The 25,676-nt window shown below is 36.6% G+C and overlaps 1 protein-coding gene across 1 annotated transcript in view; it reads right to left on the bottom strand.

Moving 5' to 3' along the window:
• Window positions 1-25,676, bottom strand: part of LOC307177883 (membrane cofactor protein-like) — a gene marked incomplete at its 5' end in the record, with an annotated part of 53,894 nt that overhangs the window by 1,872 nt on the left and 26,346 nt on the right. The window contains 3 exons of the mRNA XM_079905363.1: window positions 22,229-22,387; window positions 22,897-22,932; window positions 23,441-23,494. Coding sequence (XP_079761489.1) covers window positions 22,233-22,387; window positions 22,897-22,932; window positions 23,441-23,494 — 245 coding nt within the window. The 3' untranslated portion in view covers window positions 22,229-22,232. The remainder of the gene's footprint in view (window positions 1-22,228; window positions 22,388-22,896; window positions 22,933-23,440; window positions 23,495-25,676) is intronic.

Genomic DNA, 25,676 nt, shown 5'->3' with positions numbered 1-25,676 from the left:
AAGAAGAAATAGATAATTTAAACAGACCTATAGCTAGAAGTAAAATAGAATTGATAATTTAAAAACTCCCTGCAAACAAAAGTCCAGGACTGTATGGCTTCACTTGGGAATTCTACCAAACATACAAAGAACTTATACAGATCCAGAACACTCCCAAAGTCATTTTATGAAGCCACCATCACCCTGATACCAAAACCAGACAAAGACACTACCAAAAAAGAACATTACAGGCCAATATCTTTTTGAATATAGATACAAAAATTCTTAACACAATATCAGCAACCAAATTCAACACATAAAAAATCATACACCACAACCAAGTTGGATTCTCCCCAGGGACACAAGGATGGTTCAACATACACAAATCATTCAATGCAACACACCACATCAATAAAAGAAGTGGAAAAAAACCATGTGATCATCTCAATAGATGCAGAAAAAGCATTTGATAAAATTCAACATCCATTCATGATAAAAACTCTTACCAAAGTGGGTATAGAGGGAACATATCTCAACTTAATAAAAGCTATTTATGACAAACCTACAGCCAACATAATACTCAGTGGTGAAAAGTTGAAAGCCTTCTCACTAAAATCTGGAACAATACAAGGATGCTCCCTCTCACCATTTCTATTCAATATAGTACTGGAAGTCCTAGCCACAGCAATCATACAGGAAAATAAAATGTATCCTAATTGGAAGGGAAGTAAAACTGTCATTATATGTAGATAACAGGGTTATTATATATATAGAAAACCCTAAAGAGTCCACACTAGAACTGATTACTAGATTACTAGAACTGATAAACAAATTTTTATCAATTTGTTAAAAATTACTAGAACTGATAAACAAATTTACTAGAACTGATTCTAGTAAATTACTAGATTTACTTTTTACTAGAACTGATAAACAGATTTAGCAAGGTAGCAAGATACAAGATTAACGTATAAAAATCTGTTGCATTTCTTCACACTAACAATATCAGAAAGGGAAAGTAAAAAAAAAAAAAATCCCTTTAAAAATTGCATCAAAAAGAATAAAATACTTAGAAATAAACCTGACCTAGTAGGTAAAAGACTTATATGCTGAGAACTATAAAACATTGATAAGGGAAATTGATGATGATTTAAAGAAATGAAAAGATACTCCATGCTCTTGAAATGGAAGAATCACTATTGTTAAAATGACCATACTACCCAAAGCAACCTACAGATTTAATGTGATACTTATCAAATTACCCATGATATTTTTCACAGAACTACAACAAATAATCCTAAAATTTATATGGAACCATAAAAGATCCAGAATTTCCAAAGCAATCCTGAGGGAAAAGAACAAACCTGGAAGCATAACCCTCCCAGAATTCAGACACTACTACAAAGCTATAGCAATCAAACAGCATGTATTGGCACAAAAACAGATATATGGATCAACAGAACAGAATAGAGAGCCCAGAAATAAACCACACACCTATGGTCAATCTTTGACAAAGAAGGCAATAATATTAAATGAAGAAAAGACAATCTCTTTGGCAAGTGGTGGGTGTTTGGAAAGCTGGACAGTCACATGTAAATCAATGAAGCTAGAACACTCCCTTACACCATACACAAAAATAAACTCAAAATGGCTTAAAGGCTTAAATATAAGACATTACACCATAAAACTCCTAGCAGAGAACATAGGCAAAAAGTTCTCTGACATAAATTGTGCCAATGTTTTCTTAGGTCAGTCTCCCAAGGCAATATGAATAAAAGCAAAAATAAACAAATGGGACCTAATCAAAGTTATAAACTTTTGCACAGAAAAGGAAACCATAAACAAAATGAAAAGACAACCTACGGAATGGGAGAACATATTTGTAAATGATGTGACTCACAAGGGATTAAATTCCAATATATACAAACATCTCATACAACTCAATAACAGACAAACAGTGCAATCAAAAAATGGGTGGAAGACCTAAATAGACATTTCCCAAAGAAGACATACAGATGGCCAATAGGCACATGAAAAGATACTCAACATCACTAATTATCAGAGAAATGCAAATCCAAACTCCAATAAGGTATCACCTCACACTGGTCAGAATGACCATCATCAAAAAATCTATACATAATAAATGCTGGAGAGTTGTGAAGAAAAAGGAACCCTCCTACACTGTTGGTGGGGATGTAAATTGGTGCAACCACTACAGAGAACAGCATGGAGGTTCCTTAAAAACCTAAAAACAGAGTTTCCATATGACCCAGCAATCCCACTCCTGGGCATATAACCAGAAAAAACTCTAATTCAAAAAGATATATGCACCCCAATGTTCACAGCAGCACTATTTACAATAGCAAAGACATGGAAGCAACCTAAATGTCCATCAACAGATGAATGGATAAAGAAGATGTGGTATATATATATATATATATATATATATATATATATATATACACACACACAATGAAATACTACTCAGCCATAAAAAAGAACGAAATAATGCCATTTGCCACAACATGGATGGACCTAGAGATTATCATACTAAGTGAAGTAAGACAGAGAAAGACAAATATCATATGATATCACTTAAATGTGGAATCTAAAATATGGTACAAAAGAACTTGTGTACAGTACAGAAACAGACACACAGACAGGAAACAAACTTATAGTTACCAAAGAGGAAATGGGGGGAGGGATAAATTAGGAGTTTGAGATTAGTACATACAAACAACTATACATAAAATAGATAAACAACAATGTCCAAATCTTTGGTGCAGGGAACTATATTCAATATCTTGAATATAATATATATTATATTATATATAATGACATATTATGTAATAACATATTATGGAAGTAATAACATATTATGGAAAAGAATATGAAAAATAATATACAATTGTATAACTGAACCACTTTACTGTACAGCAGAAATTAATACAACATTGTAAATCAAGGATACTTCAATCAGCACTCCCTCTTGCGAGAGCACCAGAATCACAACTAACTGCTGAACAATCATCGACAGGAAGACACTGGAACTCATCAAAAAAGACACCCCGCATCCAAAGAAAAAGGAGACCCACAATGAGATGGTAGGAGGGGCGCAATCACAATAAAATCAAATCCCATAACTGCTGGGAGGGTGACTCACAAACTGGAGAACAATTATACCACAGATGTACACCCACTGGAGGGAAGGTTCTGAGCCCCACGTCAGGCTTCCCAACCTGGAGGTCTGGCGATGGGAAGAGGAATTCCCAGAGAATCAAACTTTGAAGGCTAGTGGGATTTGATTGCAGGACTTTGACAGGACTGGGGGAAACAGAGACTCCACACTAGAAGGGCACACACAAGGTAGTGTGTGCATCAGGTCCCAGGGGGAAGGAGCAGTGACACTATAGGAGATTGAAACAGACCTATATGCTAGTGTTGGAGGGTCTCCTACAGAGGGGTGCTGGCTGTGGATCACTGCAGGGACAAGGACACTGGCAGCAGAAGTTCTGGGAAGTTCTTCTTGGCATGAGCCCTCCTGAAGTCCACCATTAGCCCCACCAAAGACCCTGTAGCCTCACTCATCAGCAGAAAAGCAGATTAAAGTTTTACTGAGCTCTGCCCACCAGAGCAATACCCAACTCTACCCACCAACAGTCCCTCCTATCAGAAAGACTGCAAAAGCCTCTTAGATAGCCTCATCCACCAGAGGGCAGACAGCAGAAGCAAGAACTACAATCCTGCAGTCTGTGGAACAGAAACCACATTCACAGAAATATAGACAAAATGAAAAGGCAGAGGACTATATACCAGATGAAGGAACAAGATAAAATCCCAGAGAAACAACTAAATGAAGTGGAGATAGGAAACCTTCCAGAAAAATAATTCAGAATAATGATAGTGAAGATGATCCAGGACCTCGGAAAAAGAAGGGAGGCAAAAATCGAGAAGATGCAAGAAATGTTTAACAGAGACATTTAATTCAGAAGAATTAAAGAACAAACAAACAGAGATGACCAATACAATAACTGAAATGAAAACTACACTAGAAGGAATCAATGGCAGAATAACTGAGTCAGAAGAACGGATAAGTGACCTGGAAGACAGAATGGTGGAATTCACTGCTGCGGAACAGAATAAAGAAAAAAGAATGAAAAGAAATGAAGACAGACTAAGAGACCTCTGGGACAACATTAAACGTAACAACATTCACATAATAGGGGTCCCAGAGGAGAAGAGAGAGAGAAAGGACCCGAGAAAATATTTGAAGAGATTATAGTTGAAAACTTCCCTAACATGGGAAAGGAAATAGCCACCCAAGTCCAGGAAGCAGAAGTTAAGTCTAAAGTTAGCAGAAGAAAAGAAATAAAAATCAGAGCAGAAATAAATGAAATAGAAACAAAGAAAACAATGGCAAAGATCAATAAAACTAAAAGCTGCTTCTTTGAGAAGATAAACAAAATTGATAAACCATTCACCAGACACATCAAGAAAAAGAGGGAGAGGACTCAAATCAATAAAATTAGAAATGAAAAAAGAGAAATTACAACAGACATCGAAGAAATACAAAGCATCCTAAGAGACTACTACAAGCACCTCTATGCCAATAAAATGGACAACCTGGAAGAAATGGACAAATTCGTAGAAAGGAATAACCTCCCAAGCCTGAACCAGGAAGAAATAGAAAATATGAACAGACCAATCACAAGTAATGAAATTGAAAATGTGATTAAAATTCTTCCAACAAACAGAAGTCCAGGACCAGATGGCTTCACAGGGGAATTCTATCAAACATTTAGAGAAGAGCTAACACACATCCTTCTCAAACTCTTCCAAAAAACTGCAGAGGAAGGAACACTCCCAAACTCATTCTATGAGGCCACCATCACATGATATCAAAACCAGACAAAGATACTACAAAAAAAGAAAATTACAGACCAATATCACTGATGAATATAGATGCAAAAATCCTCAACAAAATGCTAGCAAACAGAATCCAACAACACATTAAAGGATCATACACCATGATTAAGTGGGATTTATCCCAGGGATGCAAGGATTCTTCAATATATGCAAATCAGTCAATGTGATACACCATATTAACAAATTGAAGAATAAAAAACATATGATCATCTCAATAGATGCAGAAAAAGCTTTTGACAAAATTCAACACCCATTTATGATAAAAATCTCCAGAAAGTGGGCATAGAGGGAACCTACCTCAATATAATAAAGGCCATATACAACAAATCCACAATAAACATCATTCTCAATTTTAAAAAACTGAAAGTATTTCCTCTAAGATCAGGAACAAGACAAGGATGTCCACTCTCAGCACTGTTATTCAACATAGTTTTGGAAGTCCTACCAAGGCAATCAGAGAAGAAAAAGAAATAAAATGAATACAAATTGGAAAAGAAGTAAAACTGTCACCGTTTGCAGATGACATGATACTATACATAGAGAATCCTAAAGATGCCACCAGAAAACTACTAGAGTTAATCAATGAATTTGGCAAAGTTGCAGGATACAAAATTAATGCACAGAACTCTCTTGCATTCCTATACACTAATCATGCAAAATCTGAAAGAGAAATTAAGGAAACACTCCCATTTACCATTGCAACAAAAAGAATAAAATACCTAGGAATAAACTTACCTAGGGAGAAAAAAGACTTGTATGCAGAAAACTATAAGACACTGATGAAAGAAATTAAAGATGATACCAACAGATGGAGAGATATACCATGTTCTTGGATTGGAAGAATCAATATTGTGAAAATGACTATACTACCCAAAGCAATCCACAGATTCAATGCAAACCCTATCTAATTACCAATAGCATTTTTTACAGAACTAGAACAAAAAATATTAAAATTTGTATGGAGACACAAAAGACCCCGAATAGCCAAAGCAATCTTGAGGGAAAAAAGCGGAGTTGGAGGAATCAGACTCCCTGACTTCAGACAATACTACAAAGCTACAGTAATCAAGACAATATGGTACTGGTACAAAAACAGAAATATAGATCAATGGAACAAGATATAAAGCCCAGAGATAAACCCACGCAGCTATATTCAACTAACCTATGACAAAGAAGGCAAGGATATAAAATGGAGAAAAGACAGTCTCTTCAATAAGTGGTGCTGGGAAAACTGGATAGCTACATGTAAAAGAATGAAATTAGAACACTCCCTAACACCATACACAAAAATAAACCCAAAATGGATTAGACGTCTAAATGTAAGACCAGACACTATAAAAGTCTAGACGAAAAGATAGGAAGAACACTCTCTGACAAATCACAGCTACATCTTTTTTGACCCACTTCCTAGAGTAATGGAAATAAAAACAAAACTAAACAAATGGAACCTAATGAAACTTCAAACCTTTTGCACAGCAAAGGAAACCATAAACAAGACGAAAAGACAACCCTCAGAATCGGAGAAAATATTTGCAGACGAATCATCGGACAAAAGATTAATCTCCAAAATATATAAACAGCTCATGCAGCTCAATATTAAAAAAAAACAAATAACTCAATCCAAAAATGGGCAGAAGACCTAATTAGACATTTCTCCAAAGAAGACACACAGATGGCCAAGAAGCACATGAAAAGATGCACAACATCACTAATTATTAGAGAAATGCAAATCAAAACTTATTAATGAGGTATCACCTCACACCAGTTAGAATGGGCATCTTCAGAAAATCCACAAACAATAACTGCTGGAGAGGATGTGGAGAAAAGGGAATCCTCTTGCACAGTTGATGAGAATGTAAATTGATCAGCCACTCTGGAGAACAGTATGGAGGTTCCTTAAAAAATCTAAAAATAGAATTACCATATGACCCAGCAATCCCACTACTGGGCACATACCCAGATAAAACCATAATTCAGAAAGACACACGCACCCCAATGGTCACTGCAATGCTATTTACAATACCCAGGTCATGGAAATAACCTAAATGCCCATTGACAGATGAATAGATAACGAAGTTGTGGCACATATATACAATGGAATATTACTAAGCCATAAAAAAGAATGAAATTGGGTCATTTGTAGAAACATGGATGGACCTACAGAATGTCTTACAGAGTGAAGTAAGTCAGAAAGAGGAAAACAGATATCGTATATTAACGCATATATGTGGAATCTAGAAAAATGGTACAGATGAACCAGTTTGCAAGACAGAAGTAGAGACACAGATGTAGAGAACAAAAGTATGGACACCAAGGGGTGAAAGTGTGGGAGGTGGTGGTGCTGGTGGGATGAATTGGGAGATTGGGATTGACCTTTGTACAGTAATATGTATAAAATAGACAAATAATAAGAACCTGCTATATAAGAAAAAATGAGTCAAGAAAAAAAAGAATACTTCAGTCAAAAAGAGGAAGTTCCAATTCATTTCATTCAAAGACAGAAGTTGAGTGGGTTAAATGGCTTAAGACAATACATTTCATAATTTTTCAAAATCTGATTATATTTTTTGTTGGTTTCTCTTTCATATGCCAAAAATATCCTGGTCAAGGGAAGAGATAAATGCCTTTACAGAATTAATATTTACAAGTTGAAATTGAATTTCTTTAAAAAATTAAGTAAAATGTATTTTTTCTTCTGTCAAAGAATAATTTTCCTCTCTGCACTTAAAATGAACAGATTCTGTGATTATTTCCCATTGGGCTAAAAAATTCCCCCAGCTTTGGATTCAGAGCTGTTATAAGGTAGAGAACCTAGGTAGCCTGATAAAAGGATAAGGGGGACATTACATTGTTGGCACCTATGTCAAAGCAACAGCCTATCAATTCACATTATTTTACATTAAAACAGGGAAGGTATGAGAAAACCTCAATAATCTAACACAGAGAGCAAGAATCCTAGTGTCCTCTTGGATGTCTACTGCCCACTTATCTTAGTTCAGGTTATTGATATCTAAATATTCATTGAATACTTTTCAGAAGAAAGGACATCTCTGAAAAGAAACGCAACAGAAAGAAGATACCTTTTAATGATAAAAGCAAACCTTTCTCTCATCTCTTCTAAGAAAGAAAGAAAATTTACTTGTCTGTGGCTCTCACCAGTTAGCTATTTGCTCAACAGAGGAAGGGAAAAGGGCTGAATAAAACAGTGACGTCAAACCAAAAGGAAGCAAGAGTGGCATAAAAATGGGATAAAATCAATGATAGAGGAGAAGGGAAGTAAGCTGACAATTAGGTTCATGAATTATGGCTCTCCTGATTCTCATTAGGAACTTGAAACAAGAATTTGGTGCAAGAAACTACCTTACCTTTGAGGTCTTATAGATCATCCAGCAGATAAGCAGATTCTATATTTGTGTGCAATCTGTTTAACCCTGAAAGGACTTAGCCTCAAGTGAATAATGTAAACTCTTTTTCACAGAATGAGATTGTATGAGAAAAAGTGGTCCTGGCCTCTAGCACCCTAGAATTTGAGGTAATACGCAGAGCATGTATTGATTCCATGTAATATTGTCTCAGAAATTGATTTTATAACAAGTCATACATTTTTGGATGTATCTTAACTTTTGCATTGAGGACAGTTTCTTTCTGTAGCACAGCTGTTTTCACCTGAGGGAAGATCTCTGTAAAACTTATTAGGTGACCTCCTATTTTTCTGGGATGGATCTAAATTTTATAAATGTGTTCTCTCAGTGAATCAAATAATCTTTCTGATTTATTAGTTACTATGTAAAATGTTTTGTAGAATTCTTTGAATGCTCAAGAATTTGAAAGCCAGGTAGAAAAAATTCAAATTAATGTGATGTTTCATTTTTCCCCCCATCATTACACTCTTCAGCACCTAACTGGCAACTATCTACAGCAAGTCCAAAAAACTTCTGTAACATTCATTTAAACAGACAGGTTAAATATTACAAAGTTTCTGGATCACTCATTATTAATATAACATTAAAAATAGGCTTAAGTTATACCAAATAGTAAATATCCTTTTTGGAAGAAAATAAAAAAAATATATTTTGTCACGGGTAATAAGTATATAAATTATGGAAATTATTCTAGCAAACTTAGCAAACTCTCACTTATCCTGCAATAATTTACCTGGAGTAAAGAAAATCATGCATTTATGAAAAGAAAATTACTACAAATAAGTGAAAACATTTGTTTTCTTGAAACCACACAGTCCAGACATGCAAAACAAGTTTGAGCAGTAGCAAAGGAGAGGGCAAAGGCTGTGGATTCCAAGTCTGGAAAGTATGGTAGAAGAATTCGTTAAGAAAGGAGATTTGGCTTGCCACAACTAGAGAAAGCCTGCACACAGCAACGAAGACCCAACGCAGGAGAAAGACAGAAAAAGAAAGAAATAGAAAGGAAGGAAGGAAGGAAGGAAGGAAGGAAGGAAGGAAGGAAGGAAGGAGGAAAGAAAGAAAGAAAGAAAGAAAGAAAGAAAGAAAGAAAGAAAGAAAGAAAGAAAGAAAGAAAGAAAAAAAGAAAGAAAGAAAAAGATTGGAAGGGAAAAGGAAGATGTAGATGGAGCCCATCAGACCAATTGGGATCATATTCTATTCTTAGTTGAGAGCTAAGAAACAGAAAACTGTAGCAGACTACACTAACCTTGTTGGCCATTTTTAATCAAGTATTTTAAATGATGTTTAGTGATCCTAAAAAGTGACTACTACAGTACTTCTGTACTTTGGGATGGAGGCTGCAGTAGGGCAACTGTGTTCCCAAATCATCCTAAATACAAAATTACATCAAATACATTTTCTATCCACTTTTAACAGCAATTTGGGATTATCTTTGCTCAGTATCCTGCTTCCACAGTTACTCCTAGAAATAGAGAAGTAACTGCATATATTTTACAGTCTTAAAGGAGTTTCTAAGGCAACAATAGCCGATTTGGGATATGGGGAAAGATTATGAACATTAAACAGTGTAAAGAATATAATAAAAATCTTTACTTTTTTTTAAAGCTTAGTATTACCCCACATCCTTTTTTTTAAGCATACATATTGATGAGGAGTCTTTAAAAAATCCAATTATCTTAAAGAGGATAAAAATTTGTCAGTAAGATTGATGATGTTTCTTCAAATTTCAAGAATATGGGCACATCAGTAATAGTCTACTCCTTGGTAGAGCACAGTCCAGGCCCAGCAGCATCATTACTTGGGAGGCCATTAGAGATGCACGATATCAGGCTCTGCACCAGACCTAATGAATCAGAATCTGCACAGTCCAGGCCCAGCAGCATCATTACTTGGGAGATCATTAGAGATGCAAGATATCGGGCTCTGCACCAGACCTAATGAATCAGAATCTGCATTTTAACAAGATGCCATGTGATTAATGTACATATTAGAGAAGCGCTGTTCTAAACTTTGAAAAAGAAAGGCATACCTCCCATGCATTAGAGTAACTTCAGCTATTAAAATAATACAGAACTTAAAGGGTAAGAAATGACTTCAAAGTCTGGAAATGAAACAATCCACGCAAAGAGCATAAAGCTGAGCCATTCTGTAACACTGAATTTCTAACTGCCCATGTTCCTGTCATGAAAAGGATAACATATAACCAAAAAGATTTCCATGTACAGTTGATCTTTGCACAACATGAGCTTGAACTGTGTGGTCCACTTACACATGGACTTTTTTCAGTAGATAGATAAGTACTACAGTACTGCTGGATCCATGGTTGGTTGAATCTGCAAAGGCAGAACCATGGATTGGCAGTGGAGGCGGGGGAGCAAATGTAAAATTATAAAATTGTATGTGGATTTTCAACTGAGCCTCTAATCACTGTGTTGTGAAGGGTCAACTGTACTTTATATTTTACCTCAAAGGCAATTATTAATTACCCCTCCCACATTATTTTTTGAAAACAATTTTTTTCTCAAATTATGCTACCACATATAGGATTAATTATGTTTCATTGGTTAAAGATATAATGTTTCCAATATATTAAAAAAATTTAATATGGCAATTTTTGGTTTTCTTTACAAAGATAATTTAGATGCTATGTTGTAAAATATGGGCTTTTTCTTAAAATTGAGATATAGCGTTGTCTTAGCTTTAGGTGTACTCAGAATGACTTGATATATGTAAATACTGCAAGATGATCACCACAATAAGTCTTGTAAATATCCGGCACCATACATATGTACAAATTTTTTTCTTGTGATAAGAACTTTTTATACTCTCTTAGCAACTTTCAAATATGCAATACTGTATTATTAATATTAACTATAGTCACCATGCTGTACATTACATCCCCATGACTTATTTTATAACTGGAAGTTTATAAGTTTTGACTCCTTTCACATGATATGCCAACCCCCCAGCCCCTTCCTCTGGCCTCACCAATCAGCTTTCTGCATGCATGAGCTTGTCTTTTGTTTTTTAAGATTCCACATATAAATGAGATCATACGGTATTTGTCTTTCTCTATCTGACTTATTTCACTAAGCAAAATGCCCTCGAGGTCCATGTCCATCCATGTTGTTGCAAATGGCAAGATTTCATTCTTTTTTATGGCTGAATAATTCTATTATCTATCTATCTATCTATCTATCTATCTATCTACCTATCACATTTTCTTTATACATTCATCCATCGATGGACACTTAGATTGTCTCCATATCTAGGCTAATGAATAATGTTGCAATGAATATAAGGGGGCAGATATCTTTTCAAGTTAGTGTTTTTATTTCCTTTGGATAAATACCCAGAAGTGGAATTGCTGAACTGTATGGTAGTTCTATTTTTGATATTTTGAGGAACCTCAATAGTATGAGATGATATAACATTGGGATTTTGATTTGTATTTCCCTGATGATTAGTAATGTTGAGTATCTTTTCATGCACCTGTTGGTGATCTATATGCCTGCTTTGGAAAATGTCCATCTAGATCCTATGCCCATTTTTAATAAAATTGTTTGATTTTTTACTACTGAGCTGTATCAGTTCTTCACATATTTTGGATATTAACAATTTATCAAATATATTATTTGCAATTATTTTCTGCAGTTCAGTAGCTTGCCCTTTCATTTTGTTCATGGTTTCCTTTGCTGTACAGAAGCATTTTTAGTTTGATGTAGTTCACTTGTTTATTTTGTTGCTTTTGCTTTTGGTGTGAAATCCAAAAAATATCATTGTGAAGATGTATATCAACGAGTTTCTGCTTATGTTTTCTTCTAGGAGTTTTATGATTTCAGGTCTTATGTTCAAGTCTTGAATCTACTTTGAGTTAATTTTTGTGTATGGTGTAAGATAGCAATCCAGTTTCATTCTTTTGAATGTAGCTGTTCAGTTTTCCCAACACAATTTATTGAAGAGACTCTTTTCCCCATTGTATATTCTTGCCTCCTTTGTTGTAAATTAATTGACTTTATAAACGTGGGTCTATTTCTGGGCTCTCTATTCTGTTCCATTGATCTATGTTTTTATGCCAACACTGCATAGGTGTGTGCAGAGAACACTTTCCTCTCTGAACTTCTGAGTAAACCCGGGAGGCTTTGTCTACTTGTCAAGCCTATACTTAGCCCTTGCCCTCCAGCACCTGTAGCTTTAAAAACATCTCTTCCATCACTTTGTTTCTTAGAAATGTGACTAAAGATGTAAAAAACTTCTACACAATTCAGAGGTGATTAAATTGAATAAAATGAGCTAAAAACCAAAAAAGATTTCTAGAGCATTATAATATAGTTTGAAACCACGGAGCATGGTGTCACCAGCTTTGTTCTTTCTTAAGATTGCTTTTGTGGCTTCATATGAATTTTTTAGGATTGTTTGTTCTACTTCTGTGAAAAATGCCATTGGAATTTTGATGGAGATTGCGCTGAATCTGTAGATTGCTTTGAGAATATGTTAACAATGTTAATTCTTCCAATCCATGAACGTGAAATATCTTTCCATTTATTCGTCTTCTTCAATTTCTTTAATTAGAGATAATTTTCAGTGTACAGGTCTTCCAACTCCTTGGTTAAATACAGGTACTTTTCTTTTTGATGTTACTGTAAATGAGACTGTTTTCTTAATTTCTCTTTCTGATAGTTTGTTGTTAGTGTAAGAGATGCAACAGATATTTGTACATTGATTTTGTATCCTGTAACATTACTGAATTTGTTTATTAGCTCTATAAGATCTCTGGTAAAATCTTTAAGGTGTCCTACATATAATATCATGTCACCAGCAAATAGTGACAGTTTTACTTTTTCCTTTTGAATTTGGCTGATTTTATTTCTTTTTCTTCTCTGATTTCTGTGGTTAGGTATTCCAATTCTATGTTTAATAAAAGTGGCAGGAGTGGGCACCTTGTATTGTTACTGATCTTACAGGAAAAGCTTTCAGCTGATATATATATATGGCCTTTATTATATTGAGGTATGTTCCTTCAATACCCACATTACTCAGAGTTTTTATTATAAATGGATGCTGAATTTGGTCAAATGCTTTTGCCACATCTATTGAGATGATCATATAACTTTTATCCTACATTTTGTTAATGTGGTATATCACATTGATTATTTTGCAGATGTTGAACCATCCTTGCATAAATTCCACTTGATCATGATGTATGATCCATTTAATGTATTGTTGAATGCAGTTTGTGTTTTGTTGAGGATTCTTTGTGTCTAAGTTAATCAGGTTTATTGGCCATAATTTATTCTAAATCTTTCAAAAAATTGTAAATTATACCCTTAAAATTTTAATTTTTATGTTTAAAGCCGCTATTTTCTGAAGACAATGTCAATTTATACAATTAAAAAATCTTTATTGGAGTATAATTGCTTTACAATGTATTGTTAGTTTCTGCTGTATAACAGTGAATCAGCTATATGTATACATATATCCATATATCCCCTCCTTCTTGCGTCTCCCTCCCACCCACCCTATCCCACCCCTCTAGATGGTCACAAAGCACCAAGCTGATCTCCCTGTGCTATGCAGCTGCTTCCCACTAGCTATCTATTTTACATTTGGTAGTGTATATATGTCAATGCCACTCTCTCACTTAGTCGCAGCTTACCCTTCCCCCTCACCATGTCCTCAAGTCCATTATCTACATCTGCATCTTTATTCCTGTCCTGCCCCTAGGTTCTTCAGAACCATTTTTTTTGGATTCCATATAAATGTGTTAGCATACGGTATTTGCTTTTCTCTTTCTGACTTAATTCACTCTGTATGAGAGACTCCAGGTCCATCCACCTCACTACAAATAACTCAATTCTGTTACTTTTTATGGCTGAGTAATATTCCATTGTATATATGTGCCCCATCTTCTTTATCCATTCATCTGTTGATGGACACTTAGGTTGCTTCCATGTCCTGGCTATTGTAAATAGAGTTGCAATGAACATTGTGGTACATGATTCTTTTTTGAGTTATGATTTTCTCAGGGTATATGGCCAGTAGTGGGATTGCTAGGTCATATGGTAATTCTAGTTTTAGTTTTTTTTTTTTGTTTTTTTGTTTGTTTGTTTGTTTTTTTGCTGTACGCGGGCCTCTCACTGTTGTGGCCTCTCCTGGTGCGGAGCACAGGCTCTGGACGCACAGGCTCAGCGGCCATGGCTCACGGGCCCAGCCGCTCCATGGCATGTGGGATCCTCCCGGACCGGGACACGAACCCGTGTCCCCGGTATCGGCAGGCGGACTCTTAACCACTGCGCCACCAGGGAAGCCCTAGTTTTAGTTTTTTAAGGAACCTCCACACTGTTCTCAATTGGCTGTATCAATTTACATTCCCACCAAGTGTGCAAGAGGGTTCCCTTTTCTCCACAACCCTCTCCAGCATGTACTGTTTGCAGATTTTTTGATGATGGCCATTCTGGGTGTGAGGAAATACCTCATTGTAGTTTTGATTTGCATTTATCTAATGATTAGTGACATTGAGCATCCTATCATGTTTTTGTAGGCAATCTGTATATCTTCTTTGGAGAAATGTCTATTTGGGTTTTCTGCCCCTTTTTGGATTGGGTTGCTTGCTTTTTTGATATTGAGCTGCATGAGCTACTTGTATATTCTGGAGATTAATCCTTTGTCAGTTGCTTCATTTGCAAATATTTTCTCCCATTCTGAGGTTGTCTTTTTGTCTTTCTTATGGTTTCCTTTGCTGTGAAAAAGCTTTTAAGTTTCATTAGGTCCCATTTGTTTATTTTAGTTTTTATTTCCATTTCTCTAGGAGGTGGGTCAAAAGGGATCTTGCTGTGATTTATGTCGTAGAGTGTTCTGCCTATGTTTTCCTCTAAGAGTTTTATAGTGTCTGGCCTTATATTTAGGTCTTTAATCCATTTTGGGTTTATTTTTGTGTGTCGTGTTAGGGAGTGTTCTAATTGTATTCTATTACATGTATGGGTCCAATTATCCCAGCACCCCTTATTGAAGAGGCTGCCTTTTCTCCATCACATACTCTTGCCTCCTTTATCAAAGATAAGGTGACCATATGTGCATGGGTTTATCTCAGGGCTTTCTATCCTGTTCCATTGATCTATATTTCTGTTTTTGTGCCAGTACCATACTGTCTGGATTACTGTAGCTTTGTAGTATAGTCTGAAGTCAGGGAGCCTGATTCCTACAGCTCCGTCTTTCATTCTCAAGATTGCTTTGGCTATTTGGGGTCTTTTGTGTTTCCATACAAAGTGTGAAATTTTCTGTTCTAGTTCTGTGAAAAATGCCATTGGTAGTTTGATAGGGATTGCACTGAATCTGTAGATTGCTTTGGGTAGTAGAGTCACTTTCACAATGTTGATTCTTCCAATCCAAGAACATGGTATATCTCTCCATCTATTTGTATCACCTTTAATTTCTTTCATCAGTGCCTTATAATTTTCTGCATACAGGTCTTTTGTCTCCTTAGGTAGGTTTATTCCTAGGTATTTTATTCTTTTTGTTGCAAAAATAAATGGGAGTGTTTCCTTAAATTCTCTTTCAGACTTTTCATCATTAGTGTATAGGAATGCAAGAGATTTCTGGGCATGAATTTTGTATCTTGCTACTTTACCAAATTCATTGATTAGCTCTAGTAGTTTTCTGGTGGCATCTAGAATTTTCTATGTATAGTATCATCTCGTCTGCAAACAGTGACAGTTTTACTTCTTCTTTTCCGATTTGGATTCTTTTATTTCTTTTTCTTCTCTGATTGCTGTGGCTAAAAGTTCCAAAACTATGTTGAATAAGAGTGGTGAGAGTGGGCAACCTTGTCTTGTTCCTGATCTTAGTGGAAATGCTTTCAGTTTTTCACCATTGAGGATGATGTTGGCTGTGGTTTTGTCATATATGTCCTTTATTATGTTGAGGTAAGTTCCCTCTATGCCTACTTTCTGGAGGGATTTTATCATAAATGGGTGTTGAATTTTGTCAAAAGCTTTTTCTGCATCTATTGAGATGATCACATGGTTTTTATCCTTCAATTTGTTAATACGATGTATCACATTGATTGATTTGCGTATATTGAAGAATCCTTGCATTCCTGGGATACACCCCCACTTGATCATGGTGTATGACCCTTTTAATGTATTGTTGTATCCTGTTTGCTAGTATTTTGTTGAGGGTTTTTGCATCTATGTTCATCAGTGATATTGGCCTATAGCTTTATTTTTTTGTGACATCTTTGTCTGGGTTTGGTATCAGGGTGATGGTGGCCTTATAGAATGAGTTTGGGAGTTTTCCTCCCTCTGCTATATTTTGGGAGAGTTTGAGAACAATAGGCTTTAGCTCTTCTCTAAATGTTTGATAGAATTCGCCTGTGAAGCCATCTGGTCCTGGTCCTTTGTTTGTTGGAAGATTTTTAATCACAGTTTCAATTTCAGTACTTGCGATTGGTGTGTTTATATTTTCTATTTCTTCCTGTTTCAATCTCGGAAGTTGTGCTTTTCTAACAATTTTTTCATTTCTTCCAGGTTGTCCATTTTATTGGTATATAGTTGCTTGTAGTAATCTCTCATGATCCTTTGTATTTCTGCAGTGTCAGTGGGTACTTCTCCTTTTTCATTTCTAATTCTGTTGATTTGAGTCTTCTCCCTTTTTTTCTTGATGGATCTGGCTAATTGTTTATCCATTTTGCTTATCTTCTCAAAGAACCAGCTTTCAGTTTTATTGATCTTTGCTATTGTTTCTTTCATTTCTTTTTCATTTATTTCTGATCGGATATTTATGATTTCTTTCCTTCTGCTAACTTGCGGTTTTTTGTTCTTTTTCTATAATTGCTTTAGATATAAGGTTAGGTTGTTTATTTGAGATGTTTCTTGTTTCTTGAGGTAGGATTGTATTGTTATAAGTTTCCCTCTTACAACTGCTTTTGCTGCGTCCTATAGGTTTTGGGTCGTCATGTTTTCACTGTCATTTGTTTCTAGGTATTTTTTGATTTCCTCTTTGATTTCTTCAGTTATCTCTTGGTTATTTATTAGTGCATTGTTTAGCCTCCATTTGTTTGTATCTTTTACAGTTTTTTCCTGAATTTTTTTTTTTAAAGAAGATGTTGGGGGTAGGAGTTTATTAATTTATTTATCTATTTTTGCTGTGTTGGGTCTTCGTTTCTGTGCGAGGGCTTTCTCTAGTTGTGGCAATTGGGGGCCACTCTTCATCGTGCTGCACGGGCCTCTCACTATCGTGGCCTCTCTTGTTGTGGAGCACAAGCTCCAGACGTGCAGGCTCAGTAGTTGTGGCTCAAGGGCCTAGTTGCTCCGTGGCATTTGGGATCTTCCCAGACCAGGGCTCAAACCCGTGTTCCCTGCCTTAGCAGGCAGATTCTCAACCACTGTGCCACCAGGGAAGCCCTTTCCTGAAATTGATATCTAGTCTTATAGCATTGTGTTCAGCAAAGATACTTGATACAATTTCATTTTTTTTATATTTACCAAGGCTTGATTTGTGACCCAAGATATGATCTATCCTGGAGAATGTTCCATGAGCACTTGAGAAGAAATGTATTCTGTTGTTTTGGGAATGAATGTTCTATAACTATCAATTAAGTGCCTCTTGTTTAATGTGTCCTTTAAAGCTTGTGTTTCCTTATTTATTTTCATATTGGATGATCTGTCCAGTGGTGAAAGTGGGGTGTTACAGTCTCCTACTATTATTGTGTTAGTGTCGATTTCCCTTTTATGGCTCTTAGCATTTGCCTTATGTATTGAGGTGCTCCTATGTTGCATAACAATTGTTATTTCTTCTTCTTGGATTGATCCCTTGATCATTATGTAGTGTCCTTCTTTGCCCCTTGTAATAGTCTTTATTTTAGTCTATTTTGTCTGATATGAGAATTTGTACTCCAGCTTTCTTTGATTTCCATTTGCATTGAAAATCTTTTTCAATCCCCTCACTTTCAGTCTGTATGTGTCCCTAGGTCTGAAGTGGGTCTCTTGTAGACAGCATATATATGGGTCTTGTTTTTGTAACCATTCAGCGAGCCTGTGTCTTTTAGTTGGAGCTTTTGTGTGTGTGTGTGTGTGTGTGTGGTATGCGGGCCTCTCACTGTTGTGGCCTCTCCCATTGCAGAGCACAGGTTTCGGACGCGCAGGCTCAGCAGCCATGGTTCATGGGCCTAGCTGCTCCGCAGTGTGTGGGATCTTCCTGGACCGGGGCATGAACCTGTATCCCCTGCATTGGCAGGCAGACTCTCAACCACTGTGCCACCAGGGAAGCCCTTAGTTGGAGCATTTAATCCATTTACATTTAAGGTAATTATCAATATGTATGTTCCTATTACCATTTTCTTAATTGCTATGGGCTTCTTTTTGTAGGTCTTTTCCTTCTCTTGTATTTCCTGCCCAGAGAAGTTCCTTTAGCATTTCTTGTAAAGCTGGTTTGGTGGTGCTGAATTCTCTTAGCTTTTGCTTGTCTGTAAAGGTTTAATTTCTCTGTCAAATCTGAATGAGATCCTTGCTGGGTAGAGTAATCTTGGTTGTAGGTTTTTCCCTTTAATCACTTTAAATATATCCTGCCACTCCCTTCTGGATTGCAGAGTTTCTGCTGAAAGATCAGCTGTTAACCTTATGGGGATTCCCTTGTATGTTATTTGTTGCTTTTCCTTTGCTGCTTTTAATATTTTTTCTTTGTATTTACTTTTTGATAGTTTGATTAATATGTGTCTTGTTATGTTTCTCCTTTGAGTATCCTGTATGGGACTCTCTGTGCTTCCTGGGCTTGATTGACTGTTACCTTACCCACAAGAGGGAAATTTTCAACTATAATCTCTTCAAATATTTTCTCAGTCCCTTTCTTTTTCTCTTCTTCTGGGACCCACATAATTTGAATGTTAGTGCATTTAATGGCCCCAGAGGTCTCTGAGACTGTCCTCAATTCTTTTCATTCTTTTTTCTGCTCTGCAGTAGTCATTTCCACTCTTTTATCTTCCAAGTCACTTATCTGTTCTTCTGCCACAGTTATTCTGCTATTGATTGCTTCTAGAGAATTTTTAAATTCATTTATTGTGTTTTTCATCACTGCTTGTTTGCTCTTCAGTTTTTTTAGGTCCTTGTTAAATGTTTCTTGTATTTTCTCCATTTTATTTCCAAGATTTTGGATCATCTTTACTATCATTACTCTGGATTCTTTTTCAGGTAGACTGCCTATTTCCTCCTCATTTGTATGGTCTGTGGGTTTTTACTTTGCTCCTTCACCTGCTGCGTATTTCCCTGTCTCCTCATTTTGCTTAAGTTGCTGTGTTTGGGGTATCCTTTTCTCAGGCTGCAGGTTCGTAGTTCCCATTGTTTTTGGTGTCTGCCCCCAGTGGGTAAGTTTGGTTCTGTGGGTTGTATAGGCTTCCTCATGGAGGGGACAGGTGCCTGTGTTTTGGTGGATGAGCCTGGACCTCTTCTTTCTGGTGGGCAGAACTGTGTCCGGTGGTGTGTTTTGGGGTGTCTGTGAACTTATTATGATCTTAGGCAGCCTCTCTGCTAATGGGTGGGATTGTGTTCCTGTCTTGCTAGTTGTTTGGCATGGGGTGTCCAGCACTGGAGCTTGCTGGTCGTTGAGTGGAGCAGGGTCTTCATCTTGAGACAGAGATCTCAGGGAGAGCTCTCACCGATTGATATTACTTGGGGCTGGGAGGTCTCTGGTGGTCTGATGTCCTGAACTTGGCTCTCCCACCTCAGAAGCTCAGGCCTGACACCCAGCCGGAGCACCCAGACCCTGTCAGCCACATGGCTCAGAAGAAAAGGGAGAAAAAATAGAATGAAAGAAAAAACAATAATAAAAGAAAAGAAAAGAAAGTTATTAAAATTAAAAAAATTATTAAAGTAAAACAATTAAAAAGTAATGAAAGAAAAAAGAAGAGAGCAGCCAAAGCAATAAACAAATCCACCAATGATAACAAGCGCTAAAAACTATACTAAGATAAACATAAAAATCAGAAAGTAGTCAGTTGCATAAAGCAAACCCCAAGTCCACACTTGCTCCCAAAATCCACTGCCTCAATTTTGGGATGATTTGTTGTCTATTCATGTATTCCACAGATGGAGGGTACATCAAGTTGATTGTGGAGATTTAATCTGCTGCTCCTGAGGCTGCACGGAGATATTTCCCTTTCTCTTCTTTGTTCACACAGCTCCTGGGGTTCACCTTTGGATTTGGCCCCATCTCTGCATGTAGGTCGCCCTCTGGCATCTGTTCTTTGCCCAGACAGAAGGAGGTTAAAGGAGCGGGTGATTGGGGGCTCTGGCTCACTCAGGCCAGGGGGAGTGATGGGTACGGAATGCAGGGCAAGCCAGTGGCGGCAGAGGCCAGTGTGACGTTGCAACAGCCTGAGGCATGCCGTGTGTTCTTCTGAGGAAATTCTCCCTGGATCACGGGGCACTGGCAGTGGCAGGCTGCACAGGCTCCTGGAAGGGGAGGTGTGGATAGTGACCTGTTCTTGCACACAGGATTCCTGGTGGCTGCAGCTGCACCCACAGCATTTCATGCCCGTCTCTGGTGTCTGCAGTGATAGCTGCGGTTCGCACCTGTCTCTGAAGCTTGTTTAGGCGGTTTTCTGAACTTCCTCTCCTCGTGCACCCTGAAACAATGGTCTCTTGACTCTTAGGCAGTTCCAGACTTTTTCCCGGACTCCCTCCTGTTTAGCTGTGGTGCACTAGCCTCCTTCAGGCTGTGTTCACGCAGCCAACCCCAGTCCTCTCCCTGGAATCTGACCTCCGAAGCTGGAGCCTCAGCTCCCAGCCCCCACCAGTCCCAGCGGGTGAGCAGACAAGCTTCTCAGGCTGGTGAGTGCTGGTCGGCACTGATCCTCTGTGCGGGAATCTCTCCGCTGTGCCCTCTGCACCCTGTTGCTGCACTCTCCTCCGTGGCTCCGAAGCTTCCCCCTCACCCACCCCCGTCTCTGCCAGTGAAGGGCCTTCCTACTGTGTGGAAACTTTTCCTCCTTCACAGCTCCCTCCCAGAAGTACAGGTCCCATCCCTATTCTTTTGTCTCTGTTTTTTCTTTTGCCCTACCCAGGTATGTGGGGAGTTTCTTGCCTTTTGCGGAGTCTGAGGTCTTCTGCCAGCGTTCAGTAGGTGTTCTGTAGGAGTTGTTTCACATGTAGATGTATTTTTGATGTATGTGTGGGGAGGAAGGTGATCTCCATGTCTTAATCCTTCGCCATCTTGAATATCCTCTGCACACTTTCTTTTTATTCTAAGCACCCCACTGATTTTTTTACTTTTACAGATAAAGAGAAAGACAAAACTAATGAGATGCCTTATAAATCCTACCCCTTTCAGTAACTTGAAGTTTAATCCCATCAGTTTTACTGCCACTTAGTAAATTAAGAGATCATAAATGGGAAATCAAATAATGCTGCTTTTAATTCCCCAGTTATATAAATAACAACTCTAAATGAAATCAAATTTTAACTACATAGCTTCTTACAGTGACCTAAATTGGACAGATAAATGGAGATTTTCATCATAAAAACTGCAGTGAATATAAATGTCAAAGTATCCAGTGAACCATTTAAAATTTCATCTTGGCCACCAGTCCAATCTAGGAAGTAGGGTACACCTAGGGTAGGGAAAATCCTCTAACAGTCCACGATTTGCTGAAGAACTTAAACCTCAAATCCCACAGAAACTTTTCCTACAGTCAGAATAGCTGATGAAATTCTGCACAAATTTCTCTGGTTGCAGTGATATTAAAAGCAGCTAAAAACATTTTTAGTAATGAAATGCAATTCAGACAGCACACTCATGCAGGCACATTTTAGGAAAACACAGCATGCAATATAGAGGACAAAAAAAAAACTGCACAAAAGTATATCAGAAGTACAAAGTTTAGAATAAGTTAGAGGAAACATGCTTTGATTTACTCTTTCATCTTCTTCTCTTCTCCTTCTCCTTGTTCTTGTTTTCCTTTCTCTCCTTTTCCTTCTTCTCTTTCTTCTCCTTCTTTTTCATATCCTTCTCCTCTTTCCTCTCACTGTGAAGACATCTGTATAAGCAGGTACAAACTACTACAACAGCAACAACTACAAGAAAACAGGAAACAAATGACATGTGACTCTGAAAATTAATCACCAAGATTCCAAACCAAGCAGAAGAAATAAACATTGGTTACATTTCTGCGGTTAGAAAATGTTATTTTCTATACATATACATTTATATTCCATCTCAACCCTTCAGTATCTAAATCCAATCCCCTGGAATCACTTAAACAGTCCACAATAAGTCAGAGTCTTTGCTTAATTTAGAAAATTACCCAAAGTATATTTGGGAAATAGACTCATATGACTAATAATTTTGAAAAAAACGTGCATCATTTAGGGTTTGTTACTAAGTGGACATGTAGAATATAAAAGAATATACAATCACCAACACAAGGTAGTATATCACAGAAAAGGTCAGGTTTTTTTAGACTGTTCTACTCAATTTCAACCTATAAAAACTACAGCAACTGAAAAGTCATTGAAAAAATAATGTGCATCTCATCTTCATATTACATTTTCATTTACGTGGTATCGAAGTTTGAGATACTTACTTGCAGTAAGAATAATCAGAGCAATGATTCCTGTATCTGAGAAAAAATGAAAACAGTTTTGAAGATATTAAGCATCTATGGGTCCTAGATAGCAGCTGTATTTTAATTTTGATCAGATCATCTAAAAACTACAGCAAAAATGTTTATCAATCTAGTTTTAGCATGTCTGCTACTGCATCCAAGTCATTTTGATCACAGAACCCTTTTAAACAGATTCCAGGTACAGGATCCACCTTGTGAAACTCTTAACAGGAGCCTCATTTTTCATTGTTTTGTGCTTTAGCTACCACACCAGGTTATTTTGTATAGGTTACTAGTACTGTTAGAATTTACTAGATTAGAGAAAATTATCTACATGTGTCTATATATACTACCACTTACATTTGTTATGGTACCTGCACTAATAAAATAACTATAAATGTCAACTATTACTAATTATTTGTGACACATTGTTTTTTCCCTACCTACAAATGATTGGAACATGATATTTCCATGTAGAACTCTAAGGCCTCATAGTACAGGGTTATTAATAACAAAATAATACCTAAATCCTCAAAGTCATCAAGTGATAGTATTTCATTGCTGGGATTGGGATATCCTAGGAAAAAAAATGGAAATAGGTAAAATGAAAGACTAAATAAATCTTAAAGATCTATAAATTCATTGGTTTTGGTCTTGTGCCTTTTTATAATTCATAATTATAATTTAATTTTCCTTATAAATTATATTAATGTTTCCTAAAAGTTGCATCATAAAATATTATAAATTTATATCCAATGCCATCAACATTCTTCTTCCTGTCCACTGATATTCCTTGCAACTAATTCTGTGGTATAGCAAGCAAACATCATTAGTGTATTCCAAAAAATTAGGCTTGAATTCAATATGATTCTACTTAAAAGATAGAGGAGGGCTTAAAAATGATTTAGAAGTTGCTCTGGAGTAGAAAGACTCTTCAATATTATACAGGCCATTTATAAAATACTCATGGTTAACATCATACTCAATGTTGAAATACTAAAACTTTTTTCCCTTAAGATCAGGAACAACACAGAATTCCTGCATTTGCCACTTCAATTCAATGTAACATTGGAAGTTTGGGTCAGAACCATTACGTAAAAAAGAAGTTAAAAATATCCAGATGGGAAAGAAGAAATAAAATGATCTCTCTTCATAGATGACATGATTTTTTATATAGAAAGCTCTATAAAGATCACACATGTACACACAAACACATACACAACTGTTAGAACTAATACATAAATTCAGCAAAGTTGAAGATACAAAATGAACACACAAAAATCAGTTGTGTTTCTATACACTAACAATGAACAATCCAAAAATGAAATTAAGCAAACAATTCCATTTACAATAGCATTAAAAAGAATAAAATACTCAAATAAACTTAATCAAGGAGATGAAAGACTTGTACATTGAAAACTATAAAAATTGCTGAAAGAAAGTGAAGAAGACATAAATAAACAGAAAGACATCCTGTGGTCATGGACAGGAAGACTTAATATTGTTAAGATGTTAATACTACACAAAACAATTTACAGATTAAATGCACTCTCTATCACCATCTTGAAAATGCATTTTGCAGGAAAAGAAAAATACAACCTATAATTTATATGGAATCTCAAGGGACTAGCAACAGCCAAGACAATCTTGAAAAAGAAGAGCAATGTTGAAAGGGCTCATACTTCCTGATTTCAAAACTTACTAAAAAGCTACAATAATAAAACAGAATCGTACTGGCATAGAGACAGACATACAGACCAATGGTATAGAATATAGGGCCCAGAAATAAACCCTTGCTTATATGGTCAAATGATTGTTCACAAGGGTGCTAAGAGCATTCAATGGGGAAAGGGCAGTCTTTTCAACAAGTGATTTTTGGAAAACTGGATATCCATAAGCAAAGAATGAAATTTGACACTTATCTTACACCATATACAAAAATTAATTCAAGGGGCTTCCCTGGCGGCACAGTGGTTGAGAGTCTGCCTGCCGATGCAGGGGACACGGGTTTGTGCCCCGGTCCGGGAGGATTCCACATGCCGCGGAGCGGCTGGACCCATGAGCCATGGCCGCTGAGCCTGCACGGGCCGGAGCCTGTGCTCCGCAATGGGAGAGGCCACAACAGTGAGAGGCCCGCGTACCGAAAAAAAAAAAAAATTAATTCAAAATGAATCAAAAACAAAAGACTTAAAACTATAAAACTCTTAGAAGAAAACATAGAGGACAAATTTCATGATGTTGAACTGGCAATGACTTTTTAGATGTGACAACAAAAGCATAGGCAACAAAAGAAAAAATAGATATATTGGACTACATCAAAATTAAAAACTTTTGTGCATCAAAGGACACTATCAACAGAGTAAAAACCAACTCACAGAATAGGCAGAAACATCTGTAAATCATACATCTGATAAGGGATTGATATCCGAAATATATTACGAATTCCTAAAACTCAATAACAACAACAAAAAGCCATTTTACAAATGGGCAAGGGACTTGAATAGACATTTCTCCAAAGAAGATATGCAAATGGTCAAGAAGCACATGAAAAGCTGCTCACCATATCACTAATCACCTCAAAACACTTGGAGAGAAGACAAGTTATTCAACAAATGGTGCTACTTTGCCATTGGATAGGGGTGGGTGGAGTGAAGAGGTACCCAATCTCATTCCACATACCATAATGAATTTCAGCTGTACCAAAGATTTAAATCCAAAGAATGCAATTAGGATGCATGGTTGAAATGTTTATATAATTT

Source organism: Stenella coeruleoalba (genome assembly GCF_951394435.1).
Source record: "Stenella coeruleoalba genome assembly, chromosome: 1".
Lineage (NCBI taxonomy): Eukaryota > Metazoa > Chordata > Mammalia > Artiodactyla > Delphinidae > Stenella > Stenella coeruleoalba.
This window is presented reverse-complemented; position numbering and strand designations above follow the sequence as displayed.